General features: G+C 35.8%; 1 protein-coding gene across 5 annotated transcripts in view; it reads left to right on the top strand.

Annotated features, from left to right (window-relative positions):
• The window catches only part of smash (smallish), a 179204-nt gene that overhangs the window by 127937 nt on the left and 35101 nt on the right, over window positions 1-16166 (top strand). For 4 of the 5 annotated variants that reach the window (XM_073077498.1, XM_073077496.1, XM_073077499.1 and 1 more), the window contains 2 exons: window positions 6561-6761; window positions 11556-11695. In XM_073077498.1, the coding sequence (XP_072933599.1) occupies window positions 6561-6761; window positions 11556-11695 (341 nt within the window). Of the gene's footprint in view, window positions 1-895; window positions 972-1667; window positions 1933-6560; window positions 6762-11555; window positions 11696-16166 lie in introns of those variants that run through there. The other variant, XM_073077500.1, reaches the window with a different exon arrangement.

The raw sequence follows: 16166 nt of genomic DNA on the forward strand, positions 1-16166 counted from the left end.
TGAAACTATATTTATATCGATAATTAGTGTTGCATCCCTAGTAAACGTGGTCAAACAAATAATGGCACGTCCACACGCGAGAGAAAATTCTAGGAAAAAGTTTGTAAAGTGTAATAGCTTTATCGTATATTGGGTTCAGTTTGATACGAGGACGTGGTTTGACTTCTTTGATAGTTTTTGTGTTATTTGTTTGCGCTTTTGACAAAAGTTTCGTGAGGTTGGATAGTATGAAAGGCAAACTAAACAACACTGTTTTGTTAATACTTTTTACGAGATCTTATATTTTCTTTCAGTGTTTTAACAATAGCTTCATATAGTAGAAGATCTCTATTCGAAACTTGAGCAAGTCTATCTTTAAATGGTTAACTTAAATAATCCTCCCTATCCCTAAATAATCAACAATATTGATGTAATTGTTTTGTTTTATCCTTGTGTATCTTTAAATCAGAATCTAAATTGATATATGAGCTATATGAGCACAAATATGTATATCTAAGCTTAGAAGAGTTAAGATATTTTAAATTCAAACGATATTTGGTTTTCATGTACAAATATATAAATTAAATAATCTTTATGAAATTTTATTTTTTTCAACACTATCTGTACTTATAATAAGTATCGTTGGGTCGTGGATGTCATAAAAGGAAACACTAAAACCAAGATCTGTAACAGAAAACTAAAATTAATTCAGATGTTTAATTGACCCGAGATCGAACATAAAACCTACATATTAACATTACACGCGTGTCGTCTAATCAAGAGCTACAGGAGAAAATAATTATTTAAACTAAAAATAAACTCCACATGTAATGGAACCCCGAACCCGTCGACCGTGGCGGCTCGGCCCGCCAGCACCACGTATCGAGCCGCATGAGATAATTAATACGAGGTTTTACTTTCCCCGGGGAAAAGCGCGAAAGGCAGTGGCTTGCCGCTGTTCACGTGCTCCGAACGTCTTGGGTTCAACCGCGGTATGGTGCATTTATATCTACAGACACGTGTCAGACACGGGCCGACGCAGACAAAATAATTTTAAACAATGTGTTTGAATTTATTTGTCACTTCTTTAACACGATCTTACACGGGCCGTGCTTGTCTTAATATTTAATAGAAACTATTTTGTCTGACACGACACGATCTATGTCTGTAGATATATATTAGGATTGTGTGCGTGAAAGTACCGAAATTGTGTTTGGACCGTGTCGTGTTCTTGTAATAGCATTGTTATTGGACTATTGAAGGGAACCGGTTTTCTATGTAAAGGATTGTCGTGCTGTATTTGTTATGTTATGGATAGATTTACGGCAATTGTGTGTTTCGTGAAATTGTTACATAAGACGGTTTAGTTTAAAAGCAAAAGTATTATACTACGAATATTGTTCCTAACTGTTTTGTAGATCGTTGTTCAAATTTATCGTTGTAAATGAACTGTTTTAATTATAAATTGTAAAGTTAGATAAAGAAAAACATCGTTATTGGTTGCCTAATTTCCGTAGTTTCGAGACATTTGCCTCGGAATCTGAAAGTTTCACTTTCAGTCTTCTTTAATCACGTTTCAATTTTAAATAGCTGTCATTATTTCTTTTATAAAAACTCAAATACGGTCAGATTACGATGCGTAACTACTAGAACTCGAAGCGATGGAATTGTTTATTTCTTTTCTATAGTCAATATCAACGGTCAGATTACGATGCGTTACTACGGGAACTAGAAGCGGTGGAATTGTATCGAGTTCTAAAACAGGCGCGGCCAGTGACGGACAAGAGTGAACAGTGAACTAAGTCTAGTGATTCTAAATATAAACGACATACCGTACGGAAATTTAGAACGCCCAACGGATTGCATGTGCTATATATAAACCGACTGCAGCTGCCAGTTTGAACTTTGCTCGGAGGATCGCTTTATAGGGCCACGCTGCGAAGGGTAAGGGTAGTAAGTACCAAATACCAAAATTGGTAAACAACTGTAATTGTAAGTGTAATTAATTTGTGTATATGTGAATCATATATATTTTAGTCTGAAGTACAGTGTGCACTCACACCTGAAAATGTAAATACGTAAACGTTTTCCCAATGTTCACTTGGCCATGGGTTAAATTGTAAGAGTATAATCCAGACTAGCAGTAAAACATTTGCCCCAATTATTCGAAAAATAAGTGCATTGTATTTGAACCTGGAACCAAACACCACCACTAAAATTCTCTTTCATCTTCACTTAAAAGAAAACACTCATCACAAGAATCTGTTGAAGTGGAATACATTAACGAGACGTTTTTGTTGTTCACGGTTTTCCATTTTCTAATGAGAGTGATATGATCGTCTTGATTGTCAGCTTTTTGTGGGAAAACGGAGCCGCCGCGTACTTTAAATACAATACATTTCTTGTGTGTGATCTTGACGAGATTCACTTGTAATTGAAGTTGGTTATCACTGAATAACTAGACGGTAAAATTCTCCGTATATCGACTTTGGCGACACGGTCACATAAGTTATGATTTTTCTATAAACTTGCATTTTTTGTGTCACTTATCCTAGATACGATCTGTGATCGACTTTAGGTTAGATTATGTTCATGGGTCCACGTGCCCATGGAAAAAGAATCGCATTCTTTTTTCCCACATATATCAAAAATAACTGCTTTAGGGCCGATTTCACCAACGTCGCATAAATCTTATTCCCAGAATAAGTCGTTAGTTACTCGCGAGTAAGCCTATTTTACGTTTCACCAACATTTATCTTAGGGACAAAATCTCTATACTGGAGTAAAGTCAACAAGTCAAGTTCATTCGTTCAACGTCACAGAGTAACTATGCGAGAATAAGATATCCTTAGACTAACGTGGTGAAACGAAATTGAAGTTAACCATGGAATAAATTGACAGAGTAAAGTTATACCGGGATAGCTACTCTAGTATAAATTAAATGTTGGTGAAATCGGCTCTCAGTCAACTACCTAAGATAATAATGGCACATTGAGATTTTTTATGATACGATTAATTAAAACGTGCTTCAAAAGAAAATTAAGTTTTATCATTTACATAAGACGATCTAGAATGATCGTAAAGTTATTATAAAGACTTTATATAGAATTTGAATTCTAAGGTCATAATTTCCAATAAGAACATCGTTAATACGCCTCACGCTAGTGAAGTATAAATCCAGATAATGATGTCAGAGGAAACAAAATTAGACAGATTTATTAATCATTTACAGTAACTATTAATTAATGCTCAACTAATGATTTTGATTGCCTTGAATTAATTTGGAACAACGGGTGTGTTAATATGTTTTTTGAATAAATAATCTAAATTCCACATAAGGAATGCAGATTACATTTGCGTAATGACATTTTAAATCTAAAGGTCATCAATTTGTATTAATTTTAAGTTGTTTTCATTCAGACTGGTATATGAGTCATTATTTATCGTTTAATTATTACTTTGATAATATAGAATGTTTTCTTTACAGGCACGTATATTTTTTTATTAAAATTAGTAAATGACCATACAGTTTGCCTGATGGTGACTACGTATAAGTCACTACTGTCGCCCTTGGACATCAGTAATCAACCACAGATAAGATTAGATTCCAACATGACGTCGTCCAGAGATACCTCAAGGCTAAGTTGGATGGCGGATAAGTATGTCTACCTTACCACAGTCTTTATAGAAGAACCCAGTAATGGTTAACACTACTGTTATTAGGCAGAAACAGAAAGACACCGCCACACCTGGCGGTGGTACTACCACTAGCAAACTCTCGGTTTCTATGTTCCCAAGACTAACCTTATCTCTGCTTGTTAATTAAACATGACAATTACACTAATTAGGGTTTAAAAATACAAATGCTACGCTAATGTATTTGGTGTGAATCGCTTGTTTACATTAATTACATCAGTGAAAGTGAAGTGAGCTCGTAAATATTGCATTATTCGGCTGTGTCTAGACTAATACTTAGGTAGAATTAGTATGGGTCGACGGTACCACCGCCGCACCTGTTTTAGCGTAAAGTAGTTCTGTTTCGATGGAAGGGCATGGATGCCGACTGAATTACATATAAAGCGACCACCTTTATTCCTCAAGAGTGATAAAGCTTCTATATCGACTACAGGCGGAACCCTATATTTTTATCTTATGTGGAGTTGATTATAAATGTCCATGGGTAGCGTGTAATTTATATTTTGCCATTAAGAGTCTCTTTATTGATATTCAAACTATTTAATCTTTGCTTCAAAGACGGAAATTTGACAATTTCTGGTAGGCGGACTTTGTCATTATCGATCTTTTGTAGGCAACACATTGAATAGATTGAATATCAATAACGAGCGTTACCATCGGATGACGAAGTGATTTTATAAATTTCTCAGTGCCAATAAACCTCGGATAGCAGTTTGTCACTTCCTTTCCACGTATCATTGTATTAGCTACAATATACAAAGGTTACGGTAATTTGGGGGCGTGTGCCGTTCAGTGAAAGTGTTGAACTCGTAAATATCGCATTGTTTGCGCCGTCTGCTCAGTGGTGCCGGTGCTTCGCTTTCACGGCTAATTGTTAACAAATGTTACCGCGTTTGATAGGGATTGCCGGTTGACGTGTGAAATAAGATGCAGTTTCGTTTTGACTGTGGATTTGTTTATTTTTTAAAAGACGAGAGTGGGAAATGAGTTTGCAGTCCATCTGGTGGTAGGTGATTATTGTGGCCTATAGACATCTGTGACTAACTTCATATTGTTCTATCTGATGTGTTATCACTCCTGAGGACTAAGGTGGTACCTTCGTGTTTGAGTCAGCTGGCAATTACACCCTTCCACCAAAACGCACAGTGGTTAGGCTAAAAATGGGTATGGCGGTGGTTTCTCGCCCGTGACACCATGGCTTTACCAATTTTCGACCAAATTTCTGTCCCTAGGCAGCAGTGTTCACATAACATCAAGTGAACTGCATACTCGTTTTCTACTTCAATCTTATAAAAAAGATAAGTATCTCTGCATCATTACCCTCCTTATGTAAGTCATAACATGATTTATAACCCCGACCACGCATGAGAGCCCTAATGTGGTGCAAATGGCTAAACGGAGTTAATGTTTGTGACATTACCACCGTTATGACGTAACGTTGAGTAACATTGTAGGCCGCCATTCATAACTCGATATCGTAAAATTGTAAGTCGTCATATTGATGTATTGGTCGATATCGTAACCAACAGGAAGCCATATTATTCTTGTTAAGTCAGTTTCTTAAATTGTTATTTATTGAGTATAGGTTGCGTTCTAGGATACGCAAAAACATTGAGGTAATTAACGACATTTTTTTTATATATGTATATATATATATATATATATATATATATATATATATATATATATGTTATTAGTATATTTATCTTAAAACTTATGTCGCTTATTCTGAGATCCGTTGCTACTTTTCATTCTTAAGTTAGAAAGGCTGATATAAGCACCATTGCCTTTCTGATATAGCACCCTTCGAATCAAAGTTTTTAGTAGACAGTAGCAAAGGTGTCACCACAGAGGAATCACAAACATTGTTTTTTCTACAAATAAATACCTCTTCATTTTCCTTAACAATCCAGCTCGCTTGATTGCTTAATATCTATTTACGAAACCGTAAAAACGTAATAGAAATTAGTTATAACATAGAAAGTAATAAAAATCCTTTTATATAACCGTCGAAAGCGTTTAGTTTAATCTCTGTAATGGATTACGCGGCTAGTACTCTTGCAATGCCTAGTTTAGTCGTCACACTTAGGTTTAGAAATCTACAGGTCTTCTGTAACCGATCAATTGTAGAAATCATTTAACGGTCGATTTAAATTAACTCTTTTAATTCTTTTTGTTAATCAATTAATACTGTTATTTAACGAGATCGTTTAAGGTAAATGGCGCTTAGAACCTGATTCTTCTTATTGTGAAATCGGAAGATAAAAAATCAGATCGACAAAATAATAATAAAACTTTAATTTATTTGATCGAGGCTAAAGAATACAGGAGTATCTATGTCACGGTTCCTTTAATCGCTGCAATACAATGTAGCAAGGACAATATTTTTCCTTTTTATGGCACATTTCGAAATATTTTCTGCGTATTGAGCGCATGCTGCAAAATTTCTGCAGTTCCTAGAATATGTCTTTGGAAATTTCGGTTAAATTTACTTGTACCTATTTGTATTGTGGTTTTCATATGACAGGGTCGTTTAAATCAGTCGTAAGATGTTATAAACATATAGGGCACTAATGGTTATGTCAACCCAAGTTATTTCATTTTGTGAATAAATAGGTAATTGAATCTCTATTATAGATTTACTCAGGGACCGTACGCTTTTTATCATTAAACAGATAAGAAAGACGTCTTATATAGGAAACGTTGGTAGATGTTATCAATCTACTTACTATAGGACCCAGTGATTCTACTGACACTGCAGATATTATATTTTAGGAAAGACCATTGGTCACGACTAATTTTTGTAAGTTTGGTAAAGGATGTACCCGTAGAAACGTACCCTTAAATCCAATCAAAGACTAACCTGACCGTCTCATTCCTTCCAGACAACAGACAGCGCGGACTTCCTGACGACCCGGCCGCACACAGCAGCAGTGCTGCCCGGCAAGCCGGCGGCGAACCCGCTGCAGTTCGTGCGCGTGGGGCCCGCAGACCTCGGCAGCCGGGCGCGCGAGCAGCTGCGGCGGGCCGAGCTCGCCAAGCGGACCGAGCCCGCGAGGATCGAACGCCAGGAGGAGTGGCAGTCGGTGAGTACTACACTTTTGACTTAAGACTTCGTTAGATTTTTTTGTGGTATTATAAGGTGGCTTGTTGCGTTAAAATGTGTCATTAGACTGAACTGATGACGAACTGACATCACGTGGATTCTTTCCACGTTACTTTTAACGAAATTTATATAAAACAGGATGATTCTAACTCGAAATACGGACCTTATCCACGACCTTATACACGAAGATAAAAACATCATCTAAATAGTTTTAATAAGTAGGCCAATTTTGAATATATACCTGCTGACAATTTTTATTTGATACAGATTCTAGGATAAACATATTTAATACCCGGATGTTTCGTTCGTTTTAACAGCCCCTGATGAGTCCGATCGTGAAGTTAACACTTAACATAAACTGTCGTGCAGACTGGTTAAAGGATGACATTTATAAAGGCATTTGAGTGTCATAAAAACGCACTCCCGGAATACAATTTCATTCCAGCTTATAAAAAATCAGCAACCACATCAAGCTGAGATTACCTCAATTGGTCATTAGTGACGCGAGCTATTTTAGCTGTTCAAACTGCGCGACCGGAAGCTGGTCGCATACCGCCGGGAACACAAGCGCCGCGCTTCCGTTGCGAACGTGCTGGGAATGCCGAGGAGTTTTTTGAATTCCCACTTTGTTGTTGTCAACAGTGTAAGCCAGGTGAATGAGTTATAGCCGTGTAAAGAAATAACCAAGTAAAGACACTCGTAAAATACATATAGTCAACATTATACATAAGGGTTCGTACACAAAACTGCGATGCGACGTCGCATCGCAAAAATCTGCGAGCTCCCTCGACGCATCGCAAAAACTTGTGAATTGATTCGCATCGCACAGTGGTTGTTGTTGTTGGTCACCCTGATAAGACGCTACGCCGCACGATGTCGCATCGCAGCAATTCGCATCGCAATTTTCTGCGTTGCGAATTCGCATCGCGTCGCATCGCAGTTTTGTGTTCGAGCCCTTAGGTCTATCTACAACCTTCATCTTTATGAACAAGGTTGTAGATCCTGGCCTACTTGATTAAGTGTGAATTAGTAGAGTTAATCGAGAACTTAACACTTTTCTAAAACATACAGAAAATCAGGTATACCTACGTGAAACAGAGGAGACCATATATTAGGTTATACGATGCAACGCATGTGATACTCTTGGTATCGGTTGCCTGGACTTCTAATGTAGTAGACCGAATTTCAAAACAAGGTTATTACACTAAAACAACATTTTGCATCAGTTAAACAAATCTTCTAAGATCGAATGTTTAAGAATGACAGAATCAGCGCACAGCGCACCAATTGTGATGAATAATTCAATATCAACGCCGCATCCAGTTCACAGACTACATACAGGTAGTATTGAAATATTATATACACTATTCTAAAACAAACACCTATACTTAATTGTTCTCATAATAAACTTATACGATACATGGGCACAAACAATGGGAATAAATGGGACACTGTTACGTTTAACACACCGTGAACGTAAACATCGTTTGTTCTCGTAAACCTCGTTATTTCATGGTATGTCAAACAGCAAAAAATATTGGCCTTGTAAAAAGCAGATTAAGGTAATATGATTCAACACACTTGTAAGGCAAATAACAAAACTTTCGACCTTAGCCTCATAAATTGTCAAAGAAAACTGGAGTATTGGTACCGGAAATTGCCGTCTTTCGCACAATATCCAATCGCAATATCGCCGGGTTATTTTTGCGAAGAACAAACGCCGCGAACAGTAATTTATTAGCCATAAATTCTACCCACGCATGACCATAAACAATCGTGGACTGCATCCATAAATCCAAAACGGAGTCGATCATTACAGAGTGCATTTTGGGAAATTTTGATTGTTTCTGCAACGGCGAAATTTATTCGCGAAACGAGAGACCGTGAAGAGACGTGGGTATAATTCGTTGTTTACTGTCGAAACCACATATTGACAAATTCAGTTCCATATAAAACGATTGAACGTGTTGTTTTCATTGAAATAAATTTGGTGATTCTGTCCAAAGTAGATTTAGGACAATGCAAAAGTAGAAAGTGGAATTTATGTATTTTTATATCAAAACAATGCCACATAAATTTTAATTTTGACTATCTAAAACACGTTATCTGCAACATGTGCTACTAAATTATATGCCTCAAAGCCTCTACGCTATTAGAGAGATGAACGAATAACAAAGTTTCGCAAATGAAACTGCCAAGAAATATTATACGTCAATATATGTCTTTTAGGAATTCGAATCAAGATAATAAAACAACGGGACAAACAATACAAAAAGCAGTATTTATTATGTAGGGTATATAAGTAAAAATAATTAAAAAAATATATTATGAAGACAATATCAGATCCATCTAATTTAAACTAGCTTAATTTTGAAAGTGATAACATGACTGAATGTAACAAGATTTATGGGAAGACAAAATCAGCATAAAGTGTGAATCGTAGGTGTTTACACAGTTTCATATCTTGATGTGCATGTTTAAAGAAAACGCAGGAAAGCGATGCTAATTAACCCGGTTGCCAAGTTTCTGTGAAAACCTCGTAATTAAGGGCGAGCATTAAAACATAATAATTATGCGTGTTGTATGCATTGACGATCAAAGCTCTGATGCGGAAAATGATGTTAATGTGGCACAGTTTTTATTTTATTGTTGAAGTTTATGTAAACAACAACGTCCCTTTTCTTAGTATGTAATATGAAATCGACTGAGATTCTTGAAGCGGGCAATAATTTTTTTGACGATTATGTTCCAAAAAATATCTGACAATAGTTGATATAAAAGGTAAGTATATTACGCAAGTACATTATGTACTTGGTATTTTTCACGAGGCATTCAAACGATTTCGATTGCTGACAGGAAAGATTCGATCTTTTAAGATTCGTGAAAGCAGATAACAAATCATAATTAGTCATCAACTTTTCAACACAACTCCTTGGCATTCTAGATGTCATTCATACTGAGACCAGAAATCCCAAGGCAATGACATTAATGCCAATGAAGCCCGAAGCACGCAGCTAGCGTTTCGCAGGAGGTTTTTATATCTTTATTCTAACATTGCGATTATCGACGGCCATTATCGTGATTGCTGTCGTTAAAATGCCAACAGTAAAGTAACCAGTGTATTGTGCAATATGAGAATTTGCAGCAAAAATGCTGATGATTGCTTCCTAGTTTAAAAGTATTTAGGGTTCTGTCAGAATAGAAATTTCACCACATTGTTAGTTTACAATTGATTTAATATCTCAGAGCGCCAGACTTCTCGTTTTAAACTTTTTATGTGTATTTACGTCATTCGTATTACATTTTGTTAACGTGTAATCACTTTTCAATTTAAAAGTCGGAGTGGCCATAATTCCCGTATGATTATCTGTTTTACAAGGTATTTAACATTTTTCTTGGTCTTCCATTTTTAAATAAACATCCTGTCCTCTGCAATTTGTACAATTGCAGCTTGAAATATGACAGCTAGTTAAAGCACTATTAAGAAAACTGATAATAAAAACCGGTATTACTATATAATTATATAACAGAGACTTTCTGTTGTAGCGATTATATCTTTTACTGTATATTTTAATTAGCTGCTAATAGGTTTACCGTATTCATGTCATTACTGTGCGCAATCGACAATTTCAACAATCATTATTGCCATTTTGAGTAAGCTACCAGTTTTTTTTAACAGTTTTTATGCTACCTTTTTAAACAAATTTCTTCACGGTTTGCAATTATTATCAAACTAGTTCGTTTCATTAACTTATAGTGTAGTATCGTCGCTTACAGTTTTGTTATTATCTGCGGAAAGTTCATTAATTTCAGTAGTAAATTAGTAATTGAATAATAGGTATGAGCAATGTTGTATCAAGTTTGGTAACTTGTCATTTTTATTTAAAAAAAACATAAATTGATCAATCAATATTGTCCGTACATACATAATATGAGTCTAATTTTCTCCGAAGTAAATATTTACTTACTTAACAATAGCATTTCCTGTGTTCGAGATCTTCGCTTATAATTAGATCCATTTCTCCTGAATGATACACTGGAAACGTCAATTCAGATATTGGATTCCATTTAAACGCAATCGGCGTGTCAGAAGCTTCCTTTTGCATTGCGTTGATAATGAAGCAATTACCAGATGATAGTCCAACACTACCGACTTAATTAATGTAGCCATCATATCTTATCGCTTCATGGCATGCCCGGTGCGAGTAATCGCTCGCAATTTCGTATGAACACCTACAGAATGGTTTCGATAATCATTTCCAGCAACTTAATAATAGCGTCCTTAGCTAAATGGATTTCTAATAGGCCTTCGATTAGACTACATGTGATGAGATTATTAGCTAGCTCATTTCGTCATCTCGTGTGACTAAGGATTGCACAACAATTACCATATAACTATGAGTGTATCTTTTCTTGTGTTTGACATTTATACGTAATTTATTGTTCTGGCATTTGCAAGAAAAATAACACATTCATTATAATCAATTTGCACGCGCACTGTATTTCAACTACTGTCTTTGCTGCAAGCGCATCAAGTGGTCATGATTGATGACATTGGGATTAAGAGTTATCTAATCCCACTAATTTTTCGAAATTTATTAATTTCTAATGGACACAAACTGCGAAATGTCAATCTTAATAGGCAAAAGTGGCAAAACCAATGTTTTGATTACCTATTAGGATTGAGTAGATGTATAATTAATGACAGGCGTAAGTTGACTGCTTTAAAATATCCTTGTATTCCTAGAAGATAACACAAGTATTACAATTCCAGAACCTGGACAACTGGAAGTCTTCCCGACGAAAGCGGGTGGAACACATAATAGAGCGGTGCGTGGAGGTGCGTCGCATGGAGAACGAGCCGTGCCAGCCGCGCGCCAAGTCCAAGACCTTCAACGAAATGCTGGAGGAAAGGTGAGTACTTTATGATGAAGAGGAAGATGTTTTCTACACTCTTGGGATTAGGATTCTATGTATGAGTGCACATTACGATATAGAAGACATTTTCAGAATTGTTTAGTATTAGGATTTTACGTATCGTAGGTAACATTGAAACGAAGACGATTACCAAACCAATGTCATATATTAATTTCATACTAGAGAACCAAACAATTTATAGATATGTACTTTTTAACACAGTTAAATGTTAGTTACAGGAAAAAAATGCTACGAAAACCCAAAAGAATAATTGTCTACAACTTGATATAATAGAATAGAATAGTAGAAAAATTAACTTGATACTTCAGAATAAATTTCGAGACATTAAATCCGTCATTATTCTAATTGGATTAGACCGAGATTAAATTGACAGTTTTAATCCTATTTGCTTAGTCATTACAACATAGTGTGTTTGTTTTCAAAAGCCTTTAAATAATAATTACACTTTTGTCTATTTACTAGATGTCTTTTAAACATTTCTTATCATTTCTTATCACGAATTTTAACATTGTTTATCTTTACTTATTGCTACTTGCAATAGCAATCAGAATTATTTACTCTAAATATACTGTCTTGGTTAAAATTGGTAGATCTTATGTGAACTCACGCCTTACTCAGCTTTGTCATAGTTGAGTCATCGACTGTCTGAAACTCTTGTTTCGTAGAGTAGGTAGTTGTTTGTTTAACTCAAAATATTGGTTTTCAGAGCGGCAATTTCGTCGCATTAGGGAGATTTATAGGTTTATAAAGATCCATTACCCAATGACGTCCAGTAATGAAGTATCGCAACTAAAGCAGTAATCTCGGATAGTAAATCAATCATTTATGCAAGCCCGTCGCCCTATTATTACGTTATTGCGTTAGACGCATTACCGATTAAGCGCGGCTCGTAATCGACTTCTCGGAGGGCGATTATACCATAAAGTAAAAGAGGTCGAATTCTTAGAATTACGCACCGCTGTTGTTACAGTTAAAGGTCATGTGACTGCTGGCTTGTAATTGAATTAAGCTAAGAAATCATTTGTAAAACCTAACGCTTCCTATATACCCAACGTATGTAATATCTCTGTAAGGTTCGCAACTGCGCAATTTCCAATATTAATTGCTATTTCAAGAGTAACTTCTACATTATCTGTTTATTTCGTACGTTATATTACGTTATATTTCGTACTAAGCTCCATGTTGCTTCCTTTAATTATGATTGACTTTATTTACGCACCTCCTCTAATAATTAGTTGTTAAAATTCAAACACAACACCCAACAAATTCCTAAGCCCTTTCAATAAACGTTGACCCCAGCTCTCCCATGCTCATGTTTCCCGTAAAGGAAATCTACTTTCCTCGGGTGTGGATTACGTCCGTCGCGCTCGGTGGTCACGCGTCGACTGATCGTGTTACAATTACAACGGTTGCCTGTCGCTCCAATATTTAGGATTATATCTTCACTTCTGAGTTTTAATCGTACTGTAATATCTATGGAGGTGATATAATAATAATAATAATAATAATAATAATAAACATTTATTGCCTTTGAAATACAAAAAAAATACACATTACAGCTAACTTAAAATTAATACTGGGCAAAAGGAAGTGACTCAGCTTTTGCTGACAAGGATTGTAATCCTGTTCAGCGCTGATTTTCAGTCACCCCCTTCTCCCTATGGTGTTATGCGGGAGAAAAGGTCCTGGGTTCCCAACCATTTACTACTTTTATCTCTACATCGAAACTTAAAATAATAGAAACATATATTATGCAGAGAAATAGATATACGAGTATGTGATGGACAAATAAAGTTACAAATATTTTACAAACTATGAACAAAACAAAAAAAAATAATAATAACAATAACCCTTGCGTGAGTGCGTGAATGTAGATGTGTGAGTGTGTATGTCAGTGTATGTGTACGTGTGTGTGTGTGTGTGTGTGTGTGTGTGTGTATGTGTGTGTGTGTGTGTGTTATCAATACTTACTAAAATATGTCTTTAAATTTAAAAATTTATTGTAGGCAGGCTTCAAGTTTTCTGTTGCAAGTTGTTTCTTTAGTAATGCTGTTTTGTATTTTAATTTAAACGTATCCGTATTCATTTTATTTCTTAAGGGAGGGGGTAAATCGTTCCAAATTCTTGCCGCTGAAAACTTGAAGCAAGTTCTAAATCTAGATGTTTTATGGGCAGGCATTTTAAGGAGGGTCTGTGCTCTGGATCTTTGGCTTCGATTACTAGAGTCCTCGAACCAAGTGAGCTTTTCAAAGAGATAGTCAGGTCGTTTGTTCCAAATTACCTTATGAATTGTAGTTGCAAGGTGGAAATCTCTTTTAGCGCTCATATTAAGGATGCCCTTTCTATTTAAATATGGGGTTATATGTTCTCCCCTAGGTACATTGTAACAGAAGCGAATACATGCATTTTGTACCCTTTGTATTGCTTTCTCTGTGCTCGCATTTATTTTTGGGCCATAGATGGAACTACAGTAATTAAATTGTGAGAGAACTAGGGAATCACACAAGAGCAGGCGCAGTTCTTCGCTCAAATAAGTTCTAATTTTGTATAAGGTCTTTAGCTTTAAGTATGCGTTTCTTATCTTATTATTTACATGTTCGTGAAATTTTTGTTCCCCGTCCAGTATTAGGCCTAAATTGCGCGCCGAGCTTACCCGTTTTAGCGTGACCTCATTGATGGATAACTCTTCTTTACAATCCAAGGTTTTTTTGATCTGGTTTTTAGTCCCCAAAATTAGGACCTGGGATTTTTCTGGATTAAGAACCAGTTGGTTATTTTTCGACCAATTGTAGATGGCGTTAAGGTCGTCATTAATCTTTTTAATTGCTTCGCGCGAATTTTGACTTTCAAACGAGTAGTATAATTGCGTGTCGTCTGCGTATAGATGGTATTTGCAATATTTTATTTGGGTAGGTAGATCTGCTGTAAATAGCGAGAACAAAATAGGACTAAGCAAAGATCCTTGAGGACAGCCTCTTTCCACCGCTCTGAGTGACGAAAATTTCCTATTGCCGTCGACATCATCAGTTACTACCATTTGCTGTCTATCAGTTAAAAACGATTTAAACCAGGCACACGCATTTTTGGAGAATCCGTATAGTTCTAGTTTTTTCAAGAGTAAATCTGGATGTAGACAGTCAAATGCCCGAGAGTAATCAAGCAATACCATGATCGTAGTCATTCCCATATCAGAGGCCTCGGTAATGTCATCAGTGACATGAAGTAGAGCAGATTCAGTGCCGTGACCTCTTCTGAACCCTGATTGAAATTTTGGGATTATATTTATACTCTCTACATACTGCAATACTTGACCTAGCACCACCTTTTCTACGACTTTTGATAATATTGGTAGAATAGAGATGGGCCGCAAATCTTTCAAGTCATTGATAGGGGTTTTTTTGGGAATAGGTCTAACCAGTGCTCTTTTCCAGCACGACGGGAAAATACTTTTCACGATACAATTATTTACTATCCATGTAATAACAGGCAGAGTCACGTCTAATGTAAGTTTAATCATGTCAATGTTTAGGTTATCATATCCAGCTGCCTTGGTCTTTATATTGTTTAAGATTTTCCTTATTTCTATTTCTGTGGTCGGTTTAAGTTCAAGGCAGCAATTTTGTAAAATCTTACATGAGCTAGTAGTGTTGATTTTGCTTTCATTTTGGTTACAGGAGGGAAGATTTAAAAAGTTGTCATTAATTTTCTCAGGGTCATTGAGAGGCTCGGGAATGGAGTCTGTGTTCTTACCGTTAATCTGAATTGCTTTTCTTATATTTTCCCATAGTATTGCAGGCTTGTTTATATTGTTATTAATAGTATGTCTAAAATAGGCTCTTTGTTCACGATCAATTGTCGCGGTAACAAAATTTTTTAAATTACGATAGTATTTTTTCGAAGCTTCTGTTTTATTTTTTAACGATTTGATTAACGCTTTATTACGTAGACTTATCATAAATTTAACCATATCTGTTACCCATGGTTTGGGTTTATCCCTTATAATAATTTTACGAATTGGTGCGTGAATGTCAAATAATTTAGTAATATATGTGTTAAAGATTTCCACCATTTCGTCCATATTGTCAAAAGTATAGATAGTTTCCCATGGGATAAGATTTAAGTCATGTTCAAATAAGTCCAGATTAATATTATGTAATGTCCTTTGTAGTTTTATCTGTTTATTTAATTTCGGTTTTTTTATGTCAAAGTCTAGTAGCACAAGAGCATGGTCACTGAGGCAGTGATTATGTATTACTTCGATGTTCTTACATTTCGAAGAATTGTTCGTCATGATAAGATCCAATATAGTTTCGGATCGATCTGTAATTCTTGTTGGTTCCTTAACCAATTGCTCCAGATCATGTTGATGACAAAAAAAATTAAAGTCTCTTACTCTTGGGGAATCCGTCTGAGCCATGTCAATATTTAAATCACCCAGAATGCATGC

Source organism: Epargyreus clarus, unplaced genomic scaffold, assembly GCF_041222505.1.
Source record: "Epargyreus clarus isolate Ecla_fem2 unplaced genomic scaffold, WU_Ecla_fem_2.2 ptg000010l, whole genome shotgun sequence".
NCBI lineage: Eukaryota > Metazoa > Arthropoda > Insecta > Lepidoptera > Hesperiidae > Epargyreus > Epargyreus clarus.